Source organism: Caloenas nicobarica, chromosome 4, assembly GCF_036013445.1.
Source record: "Caloenas nicobarica isolate bCalNic1 chromosome 4, bCalNic1.hap1, whole genome shotgun sequence".
Classification (NCBI taxonomy): Eukaryota; Metazoa; Chordata; class Aves; order Columbiformes; family Columbidae; genus Caloenas; species Caloenas nicobarica.
The window spans coordinates 63,406,770-63,420,609 of NC_088248.1; the positions used below are offsets into that span (position 1 = coordinate 63,406,770).

The 13,840-nt window shown below is 41.0% G+C and overlaps 1 protein-coding gene across 2 annotated transcripts in view; it reads right to left on the reverse strand.

The window, feature by feature from the left end:
• Positions 1 to 493: 493 nt before the first annotated feature.
• Positions 494 to 13,840, reverse strand: part of C1QTNF7 (C1q and TNF related 7) — a 51,412-nt gene continuing 38,065 nt past the window's right edge. For both annotated transcript variants that reach the window (XM_065633993.1, XM_065633994.1), the window contains exons 2-4: positions 3,304 to 3,497; positions 2,167 to 2,412; positions 494 to 1,467 (exon numbers count right to left, since the gene is read on the reverse strand). In XM_065633993.1, coding sequence (XP_065490065.1) covers positions 836 to 1,467; positions 2,167 to 2,404 — 870 coding nt within the window. In that variant the 5' untranslated portion in view covers positions 2,405 to 2,412; positions 3,304 to 3,497 and the 3' untranslated portion in view covers positions 494 to 835. The remainder of the gene's footprint in view (positions 1,468 to 2,166; positions 2,413 to 3,303; positions 3,498 to 13,840) is intronic.

Sequence of the window (13,840 nt, forward strand, 5' to 3'; positions counted from 1 at the left end):
ACTGAATTTGTTCCATGTAGTTTATTATCATTAATGGTTACTGTTCTATCAGGTTTTTTGGCATCCATAATTTGCTTCAGCAAAAATTTTATATTTTTTTCCCACATTTCTCATAAAGATACTGAATAGCATTGAAAGAATAGCAAACCCACTTGGAATTACACTGAAAATAGCCACGTTGGATACTGATTGTCTATCTCACATGTTTTCAGATCTCCCAGTTCTTAAGTATTTTATATGTTTAATACCTTTGTTCTGATCTTGTATGACTGTCACAGTCCTCAGCTTGTTAGTTGATTATGAATATCACTTGTTGGTATAAATATCAGGTCCTTGTGTTCAGCTTGTTCAGCTGTATCCTGAAGCAGACATTCCTATTTTATTCCTTTCCTTTTTCAAAATCAATGTTTTCTCTGTTTTTAATGTATTTCCTGTCTTGAAATGACCAAAGATGGTATCACCATCAATTGTTCAATTTTACTTTAATGTCACATACAAAATATCCATTCTACATTGCAACTTAATATATTTTATATAAAATCAAATGTACAGTATCTTAAATTTGTTTAAATAGAATTATAAACATAACTTTCAGGAGGAGTCAGTCCTGGAGTGAAGCAGTCCTTTGTTAATTACAGTTCCTTTTGATATCCCTGCTGTTTGGTAAAAAATCCAGCTTAAATTCTAGAAAGATCCTTATGATCTCAGGCTTAGTTTCTATCAAAGCAAAAATAAGTCCCAGATTATTTTTTTTTTAAGCTTTGTGTCGCTCAGACAGCTGGATAAAATCCTGTGCTGGGGTGTCCAGTTCGAATGTCATTTGACATCATCTGCTTCAGAGCTCATCTTCATCTGATAAAGCGTCAAGGTAATCTGTATCAACATATAAGAGAAATCCAGAAAACAAACTGTCTGCCCACGTTGGATCAGAAAAGAGACCGTTTTGGTCAGTGTAGAAGATCTCAAGCCATACTTCATCTTCTGGCTGAAGGTAGATCACTGTGGATCCAGAAGCTACATCGTGGTTGCCGGTGTTCGCGTCAAATGTCTTTATCCGGTACTTCCCATTGTGAACCAGCCCAATCGCAAGATGCTTGTTTGCTAGGGTGATATCATAAGAAAAGTAATAAATCCCTGGGATGGCACAGATAAACTTCCCTGTGGAAGGGTTATAATGCTCCCCCTCATTGAAGAGGACTTTATTGAATACAATTGGTAATCTTTCCTCTGGGTAGCTGGTGGTGATGCCAACAGAAAAGGCAGATTTCAGCACTATCTTTCCACACTTACAGACCCCTGGTGCACCTCGCTCTCCTCGGTCTCCTTTATCTCCCTTAGGTCCAGGTGGTCCAGCTGGACCTACTTCACCTTTGGCACCAGTCAATCCTCCAGGTCCTTTTTTACCAGACTGACCTTGGTCTCCTTTCTCTCCAGCTGGTCCTAATGGCCCAGTCTTTCCTCTTAAACCTTCAAAGACATTTTAAGTTAGTTAATTGTTGCACGTATCATCTCAGTAAATGATTGTGTGAGCTACTGTGTGTGCCCAAACAAACAAGAAAAACACGATCAGAATTTCAAAATACTTGAAAAATACTTTTGAAATCTTCTAATAAGTTTGTGAAAGGAATGGCAGGTTAGAACAGAAGACTGGGCTCCACAGCCCAGGGTTCTTTTCTTTCTATATTCCTACTTTTCTTCATATGCCTTGATTACACATTGAAGAACTTCGTATATAATCTTGCGGACTGAACTATGGGCACTGCTGATGGGAAGGACTGCAGCGTGGCTACCTATATAATGATACATGCACACTAAATATCTCCTACTATTTGAGGATTTTTAGTGTGTACCTAAATATCTGCTGATCTTTTATTTCTGGCTAATGGCACAAATGAGACTATTTATTTGATATTACACATGCTTCATTTTTCAAAAACTTTTTCTTAGCATCTGTGCACAGGAAGGCTATGCATTTACATTTATTTACACAGATTTCAGTATATGCATATTAGACATGCCTAAAATATGTGCATTTTTCTTTAACTGTATATATATGCATCACACTTAAACCCACACAGACACATACACACATTCATCATATAACAGTGACAACGAAAGGTCTTAATTTGTTGTACTACTGTGTTAAATTACACAAATATTCAATACCTGCACTCCCTTTTTCACCTTTTTCTCCCTTCCTGCCATCTCTACCATCTCTTCCTGGAAGACCAATGCGTCCGTGTGGTCCCGGGGTTCCCCTGGCTCCGGGGGGACCCACAGGGCCTGGCAAACCAGGGATGCTACAGATATATCTAGTGTAGTAATTTTCTCCTTTGAACTGGCTTTGAAGAGGTTGTTCGCTTGTGTAGATGACAAAACTTGTAATGTAAAGCAACACAAACATCCTTGGATCTGGAAAAAATACATACAAATAAGACTATGCATATTATGGCACTCTAATCACATGCAGATGGCTCTGAATGTGTTAATAAGTGTGACTGTGGTGCATTATGCACAGGTACAGGTGCAGAGATCAACATGAGACTTCTGCATTACTGGAATCGATGTAGGAGGCAAGCAGGAAAGTCTGTCAGGTTGGACCTTTTTCTGATCACTGTGTATGTTACCGTATGTCTTCCAAGTAGCCTATAGACTGACATAGTGTAACTGGTGAATACCAGCTTTTTTGGACCAAATTTTGACACATTAAAAAGAATCTGGATTTTTCAATACAAAGTGCTTTGCTCGCATAGTTTATTTTGTCTCTGGGACCTGTGTAAGCTTTACAGAGAAAAGCCCTCTTGCTGGAGGGAGTTACGTCTGTGCTAGGAGCATCTGCCCATAGGAGCAGTCTCTTCTAGTGAGGACAGAACTTACACCTTCATTTGATTTTGAAATTTGCCCTTATGGTTGCAGATGAATCTCCAGCCTGAATGACAGCATCAGAAACTTGCTGAGTCTGCAGAAAGGATACCAGTAAGAGCGCTACAGCTTCAGTGCCTGGTTGGAAACCCTGATAACCACTTCACCCTAATCAGTCAGGTGGAATCCAGGCAGCTGCCCTGCAGGGAACAGGTGGAGTGTGAATAGGCTGCTAACAGTTGGCGTTTTTTAAGTGTGGCTTGGACTGTCATATGAAATGAACTGTGTGGTAATGTCTTGCGAGAAAATTGTTTAAAGCTTTATATATAATATTTGGGTGTTTTCATAAACAATTGAATGCAAATTGGATTTCCCTGTTCCACTATATACTGGAAGTCTAAAGAAAAAACACTGTACAAACATGCTGAGGAGTTGCAGTACCTGATGTATAAAGTTGTCTTAATTTAGTGTTGCATGAGCAAAGAGTCAGTCATGGGTCAGGTGAGATTTTGCAAGTTGTTTTTTCTAGTTCCCTTGATGGCTTCTCAGAAGACTTGTGTGGGGTTTTTTGTTGGAGTTGTCCATTCCTTCAGAGCTAATTTACAGCACTTGAGGAAATCAGAGTCCACTGGTTTCTGTGGGGAGAAAAAGAAGAAATGGAGTGGGGGATGCGTGAAATACCTTCTGCCTTTTTTTTACAGCAAAACTTATTCTCAAACTCAGAGTTAAAGAAGTTGCCAAGTGAATTAATCTAGAAATCATTGTTTTCATTCCTTTCTCTGTGATACTGATCCGCATTGACTGATTGATTTAAAAACTCAAACTGTTACATTTATTTGTAGTGCATGATATTTCAATTGGTATATGGCAGGTCAAATCTATTCATCAGGGAAAAAGATCAGCATGTACACATACACATACAGTCTTTATGAAGAACCTTTTCTGTTTTGCAGAATGAAAATTAGAAACTCTATTGGTATCAATGGCAATGCAGAAAAAAAGCATGAAAATATTGTAGTTAGAGAGAGAGAAGCAATGCTCCAAAATTCTCTTCAGTGATGTATATTCTGCTTTTCAAATTAAGCATCTTGTATCAAATTGGCAGAAACCAAACTATTAATTTTGCTGTCATTTGATAAAGCCTTACACTGCAGGCACAACGGCCTCCAAGAGTGGATTAACATATGAATGCTGAACATTACCGCGGAGCAGCAAATGATAACTCAAGGCAGTAGTTAGCTGCAAGCATGAACCTCACAGTGAATGTTTGCTCTGATGTACTCCTGAGTGTACCCAAATAAAGCTCGTGGATTTTCACAGGACTTAAATCAAGGACAACAAAGCTCTCTGCAGAAGAACAGCGTTAACCACTTAGCCAGGAGGGAGCAGCTTGGAGGGAGTTCATGCCTGTGTATGCATTTTACACAAAGCTGATGGATAAGTAGCAGACACGACCTAAGGATCAAGGACTGGAACAAAAACTGCCCTTTGCCAGATGAAAGTCTGAATCAGTAGGCTAGATGTTCCCACACTGTGTTACACGTAAGCCAAGGAAAAACAATCTCAACAACTGCTGGTTTTGCCTATGTCCAGGATCTTGTACAAATCAGAGTAAGAGCCTTCACACAGCTGCTGCTGTCACTGGCTGGCCAGTAACTTAGTGATGCATGAAGCCGTCTTCAGCTCCCAGACCTCCCCTGCTGTTCTTCTCATGTGCATACAGGAAATTAATTAGTCTGAGACATGTGTTTCTGCTAAGGCCATGGGAAAAAAGTAGTTTTGGGAAGGTGAGGAAAACAGGGTTGTTGAGATAGGGATGTGCCTTAGATGGCTGGGGCATTGTGGTTGGAGAAACAGTTCGGCAAGGAGAAGGCATAGGGGGGAATATGTGGAGTCTTCAGCTATGGGTTGGGGGTCTTAAGGAATGATGTGGCTATGAAACAGAATGATGAGACTGCAGGAAGAGGAACAGAGCTGGGACTGGGAGGAAATGGTGATAATATTCAGGTGATGATGTTTACAGTCCTGAATTTAGACTTGGGGGGAATACAGAAAGCTGCTTCCAACAGTGAAACTTGGGAAAACATACATTAGACCACAGAATCAGGACTTCTCTTGCCCTTTGACTCCAGACTCTTGCATTTCTTCCTGCAGTGAAATACTTGATCACAGAGAATTAACTGTTAGGCAGAAAGTGAGTCATAAATAATACTTTCATCCTGGCTTCTGTTTGTCCTTTTCAAAGATACAAACTTTTGTCCATAAACTGGGCTAGGAAACAATGTCATTTATATAAGCCAAATAATTTTTCTTCAGGGAAAATCAACATTTGAGGAGTTAATTCTTTTTTCCAAATATTGAAAGCCAGAACAAGCACATGATATTCTTGTTCACAACAATAGCAATAATCTTCTTCAAAACCATCGCCAAAATAATAATGAGAATATGAACACAGGATTAGAATAATGTTATTCCAAGTTTAGAAAATGGAATTTCAATAGGTTCCAAATCCACTAGGTAGAGCAAGAGTGCATGCCAAGGCATTCACTGAAAGACAATGGACAGGCCGATCAGTTCTAATATGCGGTGATTTCTGAAGCAGCTTTTCTAAGTGAGAGTGGCAGATCCATTTGTTCTGTCACTTTTCATATTGCACAAGCAGCATAATCACTGCCTTTGTGCATAAACCCAAAAGACCATCTGATTCATTTGATATTGGAAAAATACTGAAAAGGCTATTCTAGACTTAATACCTTGCTGCAGTCTGTTAGAGTGACAGATGTAAAGAATCAAAAGCAGCATCAAAAGGAGCATGGCCAGCAGGTCAAGGGAAGTGATTCTGCCCCTCTGCTCTGGTGAGACCCCATCCGGCTCTGGAACCTTCAGCACAAGAAAGACATGGACTGGAGAGGGTCCGGAGGAGGCCACAAAAGTGATCAGAGGGATGGAACACCTCTGCTATGAGGACAGGCTGAGAGACTTGGGGTTGTTCAGCCTGGAGAAGAGAAGGCTCCAGGGAGACCTTATTGCAGCCTTTCAGTACTTAAAGGGGGCCTGTAAGAAAGATGGGGACAGACTTTTTAGCAGGGCCTGTTTTGACAGGACAAGGGGTAATGGTTTTAAACTAAAAGAAAGAAGATTCAGATTAGATATAAGGAAGAAATTTTTTGCAGTGGTGGTGGTGAAACATTGGAATAGGTTACCCAGAGAGGTGGTAGATGCCCCATTCCTGGAGACATTCAAGGCCAGGCTGGATGGGGCTCTGAGCAACCTGATTGAGTTGAACACGTCCCTGCTCATGGCGGCAGGGTTGGACTAGATGAGCTTTGAAGGTCCCTCCCAACCCAAACCATTCTATGATTCTGTGATCTACCTTGAGAAGGTACTCTGTATGTTACATTCTCGTTGAAGCTAGGTGCTAGGCAGAGGGTCTTTAATATGAAGCATTTAGGAAATATCACTTCATTAACAATATACTCAGATGATGTCATAAAGTTAAGGTTAGGAATTAAGGGATTGTAGCAAATTCCCAGTTTTGAGACTTCCTGCTGTATGATCTAATCTTCCTCTCTTGTCCAGCTATGCAAGTCTTAACTCTAAAATTCACTAATTGGCATTGTTTTGAAGCAAGCCTAGATTTCCCATAAATCTGTTGTAAATAAAAACTGGGTCTAAAGCCAATAATTATTAGTCACAAGCTATCCTGGCTGTGTTCTTTCTTTTATCTTTCCTTGCTAGCTTTGAATTCACTTCCAATGTATATGCACAGCTATTTGAGGAGGAGAAGATGTATTTCAGCTTCCATGTGCAAAAAGATATAGATGTGAAGTCATGATGTTCCTGGGCCTTTCCTGTTTGCCATACTGGCAATGGCTTAGTGGTACAGAACAAGATAGCTTATACATCCTCTGGCTCTCCAACAACCAAGGCCCATACTGCCTCACTTTGCTACCTTGCATCCCTACTGTGGGATGTACAGATCTTCCCCAGCTCTTCCATCCAGGACAGCTGTGGTAGGAGGAGCAAGGTGGAGAAGGAGGTTATAAAGTCATGATGGGAAGCAGAGAGAAACACCCTCAACAATTAGCTTGAAATCTCACTAGCTATGCCTGTCTTTTCCCTCTGAAAACGTGATCCACAAAAATCAGTTGTGTCCACATGCCTGAAGGGTCCAAACCTGCCATTCAATTTGCCACCACCACTGACCTTTCTACAAAGCCTCAGAAAGAGTGGCTTGCAGTTTAGCACACCGTGCTCTGCAGTTTCTTTGCACTTTACAATTTTTATGCTGTTTAAATACAAGTCTTAATTATGGATTTTTTCCCAGGTATTTTTCATTGATCATTCACCTTCAGTTGGGCACAGATCTATGCATCTCCCAGCTGGTTTTGTGTTATGGGGTCTATGCTGGACTTCCAGAGCTCCACCTGTAAGACCCTGCCTTACTCTAAGGAATCAAGAACACAACTGGCCACCACCACACTCCTTGGGTTAGCTACACAATCCAGCAATCTTTGCATGGCTTTACATTGTCTTTATTTCCCTTGTGTAAGAAGAGGAGAGTGACCTAACACCTTTTGAGCAGTCTGAACTTTTGATTCCCAGTCCCAGAATGGCTGCTGGTGCCCAAAGGGATCAATAGGGCAGCAGGAAGAAACATTAGCTAAATATTTCTGAGAAAACAGTCCGTAAAGGTCTTGTTAGCAATGCTGACATTTAACGATCTCACTCGATTAAGTTTGTATTCAGTCATGTTTGAACAGTCTCCTTCACAACTCCGTTGAATGCAGTCATATTCTTCAACCACGTCTCAAGCCTTCATGAAAAATAGAGCACTTAAAATCAGGACCAGAAGTTCAATGTGTTTGATATTCAAAATATCAAAGGAGTAGAACTCCTTTTATTTCTCAGTGTCTGACTTGAAACATAGTGTCTCTGGTTCCAGCCATTCCCATTATCTGGAAGGTTGTTTTTACTAAAAATGCCCTAGAAGCTGGTCAAGGCATGTATCAGTGAGATGGTCTGACTCAGATGGGGGGAATTTTAACATGAGGGCTGGCGGATGAAGCAGTTTCACTGCCAGCTGTACCAGAACACACAAATAAATGAAACCTGACAGAATTTGTCCTGACAGAGAGCTGAGAAGCTACGTCAGTTACTTACAGTTGGCAATTAACAGGGAGACAATAATATGTTTGCTTGCAAAATAGTGAAAAATGGGCAGGATTTAGCACTGGAAGACTCAGGGTACAAGTGTCTCTACGTCTCAGGTGCGGGCTTCTTTAAAAGGTTTTATCTTTTTTCTTAAAAAAAAAAAAAGAGAGAGAGACACAGGAGCCATGAATCACAAGCTGTCTTCAGGTATGACCTACAATTTGCAGGGTTAGTTATGAATCTGAACTCCTTGCCAGGAGACTTTCCATCTCCTATCTTAGATCATTCTGTTTTACCAACCTTGTGGTGACAGAAGAGAAGCAGAGAACAGCCTAGGAAAACTGTTTTGGATGTCATGGAAAGAGGCAAAACGAAGGGCACAAAAAGAAAACGTCAGACTGCAAGGCACATGAGGACAAACAAGAACAAAAGCATAGATTATTGCCACGAATCATAGGGGATGGACTTCTTTTGGCTTGTGCCTTGTGCTCTCTTGTGTTCACACCTGGGCTTTGTGAGCAAAAGTTCATCCAGAGCCCCTGTCATGAGAGCAAGCCATTTGCACAGGGGTGAATAACGGGGACCAACCAGCAAAGTGAGCTCAGGACACAGACAGCAAGAACAACTCTGGGAAATTTGCTGGATTTCTGGCTGAATATGTTCTAGTCCCTGGGCATGGCTTCTCACCTCAAGGCAGATGTCATTTATTAGATCACAGACACCTCTGAAGATGGATTCTCCTTCACCCACTTGCTCCCTTGGTGACCACATATTGTACCAGGGAACAGTGTTCACCATTAAAAAAGATAATTGTGCAGAGAAGAAAGCTTCCAGACCCTGAAAGGGACACTCCTCCCCCAGCACATTGTTTTCTTCTGGAAGTTTGTCAAATTATATCACCCAGGCGCTATGCCTTTCTGGGAACCCTGCAGAAAAGTAGGCATCCAGCCAGGGACTACATTCTGCATCAAACTAGGCAAAGACGAAAGGAGCAATTTAAATGTTTGGGCAGGACTAAGCTGGTTGATTTACCCTGAAGCAAGTTGGGGAAGGCTCCCACAAACTTCTCTGCCAGAGGGGCAGTGGAGGCTGTGACCTGGGGCAGGGAGCAGCTGTGCTCAGCTGAGTGGCAAACTGTTGTCCCTGTTCTGCTGTTCATGGAAGAGGACATCTGTCCGAGGCTGGACACAAGTAAATTTTTTCACACTGCAAACAGTCATAGTCAATTTAGCAATATTTTTAAATGTACAAAGGGTCTCTCTGCACTGCTGTTGCAACACAGCAAGCTATTAGCTTTTCCAAGAAGGGATCTGGAAATTCTGGCTACATGGGCAAATCCCCAGCTAGAAATGGTTTGCTAAATATTGTGGTCTCTTCGGTCCAGGTGATATTGTAAACAGTCCTTAACATACTGGGGAATGAAAAGGTAGGATAAAGTATAAATTCACTGACTTCAATATTTGGATAAGTATGCATGTCTGACAAGACTGGAGGACTAATTAGTTTTTATTTATATGACACTTAAAACATTGAAGGCATTGTTAAAGCCCTATAGTATAAATTTCATTATCTTAAAACACTCTGAAATTTATTACTGAGAGTTTATATGCTACAGCATAAAAGCAGGAATTTCTGAAGTGCTCTGTGTTAGCCAAGCTCTGCTCCCAGGAATGGCAGAACTGCACAACAGAGCTCAGATAACACCAGTCCTGAAAAAAACTCGCTACAGCTCCAGGTTCCTGCTTGAGAACCTTCAAAAGATAACGGCACAATTGTGCATTTGACTTAGAAAATCAGCATTCTGGAATTATATATTCCTGGGTAAAAAATAACTGTGGTGCTAAGACCTTTGGGCTGAATTTACAAAAGTTCCTGTAAGTTCCAACTTTTACAGATTACTTTAACACAGAGAAAAAATCATCTTGAGGGAAACTGGGCACCTGAGTCCAAATGAAAGAACCGTAAAACCAGTGGCATTCCAACTGGAGCATGCCTTAGCTTGGAGTTTCTGAAGAGGGTCTCTTCAGGCACATCTGCAGGAGCAGTGCTGTGCAACACAGATACTCAGGACAGCAATGTGAGACACAGGCTGTGCACGCCTGACATGGCTCCATGCCCAAGCAGCCTGTGGCCTTGCACATACTGCTTGCTTTCTTGTAGGTCTGTGTCCACAGGGCACTGCACTATCCGCTGCCCAGAGTCAGCTGCAGGCTCTCCATCTTCTGATCCTTGGTACACCCTTCAGTACCATTGAAGCCGGTGTCCAACTTAAGGGAAAGGTTGTGGCTGTGAAGCTGAATCTCACAGAGGTGTGACTCTCAGGAGGCTGTGTCTCATCGATACAAATGATAAATGCATTTAAAAGCTTAAGCCTTGCTGTAAATAAGTGGGGCTTGAATTTCTGAAAGCCCAAGGTGTTTTGAAAATGGCACAAGATCTTTGAAGCCTCAGATGCTTTTCAAAATGCCACCCATGTTGACGTATGTCCCCAGCCTCTGGGACTTCAGAGCTCTCATGTCAACCCCGGTGGCCTCCTTCATGCTGATGCTCTAACTTGTCAGTACAGGACATAAAAATCTGGCCTCAAAATCAGCATACTTTCCTGACTGTGGCTGCTCTGAGAAAAGTCCTGTTCTTGTAGAGTGAGTCTACCTCGAAGCTATTACTTCAACAGTATTACTTCTATATTTATACTGCAATAGAAAAAGGAGAATTTGGCCTGGTTTAGTCACATGTGTCATTGTTGTGGTTAATGTCAAAGTCAGGAGATTGGAGCCAGGAAGATATAAAAATAGAATGAAATTTATGTAATGTCTGCTTTTGGGTAATGGCACGTTTTTTGAGTATGCTCCTTCCTGATTAAATCAAACCTTTAAATAACAACTTGATTTTCAGTGAGGTAGACCTCTTTGTGAGACTGAAGGACATGCACATTAGAAAGACAGCTGTAAACAGTTTGGAGCTGTAAAATAAAATTCCATTTAAATTACGTATAGTATCTTCTTATTGAAACAAAGACTTGTGTTTCCATAGAAGAGCAGAAGGAACAAAGCTTCCTGCCTCCCATCAAGCTTCACAGGAACACCAGTTCAACCCAAACTCACCCTCTGGTAACCCCGTTGGCACCCAGCAAGCACTCACACAGGACCTGCATTTCTAGTCAATGAGCCTGGTGTTCTACAACTTCACATCTTGTGGAGGTGTTTGGTGGGCAAGGGCTGGCTAATCCCTGGGGCTGGGAGGGATGGAGCTCCCCACAGGGTGGTAGGGCAGGGTCTCACCAGCCAGTGCCCATCCCACCACCCCGAGGGACCAGGGCAGCCTGGAGGCAGCCAGAGGCACCTCCATCACTGGAGACCAGACCAGGATGTCAGCCTGTGGGTGGGGGTCAGCTGGGCTGAAATGAGGTCCTGGACCACGGGCAGGGTGGTGGGACACGCCAGCAGAGGTTGGCAGAGACACTCAGGGATGTCAGTGCCCTCGTGGCTCTGGCAGTTTGTACTTATTCAAAGTGAACCCAGTCTGGCAACATGAGTCGAATCTACACACGTGGAAATAACAATTTTCAGCACAAGACATTCAAAGGTCTGTTTAATTCCATATGGATCCTTCCCCATTTCCCTGCTGCTGTTTGGACTCATAGGGCCTCAGTCTGAGGTTTTTTGGTTTGTTGTGTTTTTGTTGTTGCTTTTTTGTTTGTTTGGTTGGTTTTTTAATATATTAACTGCTGTGTATTGTGAAGATGTAAGTGTCCAACTTGCTTATTTAAAGAAATGTTTGTATTGTTCTTACAACACATTGAAAAATCTGAAATCTATTATAAGAGCTTTTTCTCTGCTGAAATAACAATGACACTAATCTTTTTTCCTCTGTATTTCTAACTTGGACATTTCAGCAGGCAGGCAGCTTTACACTTCCAAGAAATAACTTGTGAGGAAGAAAAAGTATTATCTTATTTACTTTTTTTTTTTTTAAATAATTTGTACACACTGTGAAAGTAAAAAACTTATGCTGCTGTGTAGAGCTCTGGAGAGTTTATGAAGCTGTTTTGCTAACTACTATAGCCTACTATATATCCTAATTGCAATATATCCTAACAAGTCTTTAAAAACAGTTTAACAAGCATAAGGTGTTGAGAAGAGGAGAGAAGCAAAGAGGAGAGGTGAGAGAAGAGCTTAATCTTCTTTTTTGACACAAATTTGTCTGACACAAATTTGTCTGACACAAATTCGCTTAGAAGAATGACAGTTTTTCCTGTGATATGATAACTTCAATTTGTTACACATAATCGTATGTCAGCGTGATTCTGTACATACTGAAATCAAATGCAAATCTCTCTCTTATTAGTGGTGTTTGATCAGATTCACAGAGAGAAAGAAAAAAACCAGAGCACAGAGTTTTTTCTTCAGGAGATCTGATTTCCGTTCCTTGATCAGAAATGTCTGTTCTCTGACAATTATTTAATCGTACATGCTTCTGTTCCTCCATCAGTAAAAAACCAACATCAATAATATCAGGGATAATACTGCTCTGCTGATGTAAAAGCAGGTTATTTCAAAAACGCTTTTCAGATTCTGCTTTTCTTAAGTAATTGTGAACTGCCATTTCATATTTCAAACCAATTCTCTCATGGGAGATTAAAATGGATGAAGTCCACATGATTCCTGCAGTTTTTTCAGTACAGTGCAGATGAGTTCTAGTGTCTGGTAACTGATTATTTCTGACTGTGTAACAGAGCATCAGCCATGCTCCTGCTTATCATTAACAACAAATTTTGGGCCTCATGTAGTTGGGCACAGCTCTATTGAAACCACGTGCCTTGTATTTATATTGGGCCTTGAAGATGTTTTCTCACTTAAGTCATTGCAACAATAATTTGCCTTTTTTTGGAAATCTGTCCTATCTAGGAAGTGTTTGATTCCTTGGATTCCTCCAGGGCATAGCGTGAAGAAACTGCAGCCGTCAGTCAACTTGCCGCTCTTCACTACAGCTTATGGGGTGCACGTGCAGCACAAACAGAGCCCAAGGTAGTGGTATGTGGTAGGTTATGCCGAAGTATGCATATTTCTTTAAAAAAAAAGGGATTGTAGATAGCCCTCTTTGCAATTCCATAGCCAGTGAATGTGACACTGCCTTATTGTAATACCTACAGTTGTTCAGGCTTCTTGTTCAAGTATCTACTGATATAATTTACAATGATGACAATAAACTCAGTGTTATTTTACAGTTGCAATTCTATGGCAGCTGTCTGCCATGAGCCTTTTGGCATTTCAAACAGTAACCTTGATTTAAATTTATTTCTTAAGAAATTCTGGCTAGTCTAAGACAAACGGTATGCCAGAATCACTTCTAATGATCTGTCCCCTGGAAAATACCTTACATAATTGTCAATACAAATAAAATATATATAAAAAAGGAGTCATGCAAGGCTTAGAGCATACTAACTTCAAGTTTCCATCAGGGTAAAGGGTTTTGCAATTTCCACTTTAATGGAAACATACAGAAATTCAGAATGTATTGACTTGCAAATAAAGTTGAAAATACATAAAACACAGAGAAGCTTTCTCTTGCCTTGACTAAAATGACCTTTCATTTCAGTGATAAAATTGTTTAAGTTTTATGGCATGGAATCAAGATATAAAATTGAAAAAAATTTCTTATAATTTAAAGTCTCTCGGATAAGTTCAGGCAGCTGGTTTTCCCGCAGCCAAGGTATAATTTTGTAGCAGACAAGTGTGCGTATGTGTGCACGTGCTTGTGTGCATACACATATACGTGTACCTTTACCAGCTAAAGGGATCCAGTTCACACTCAGCCTTTCTTC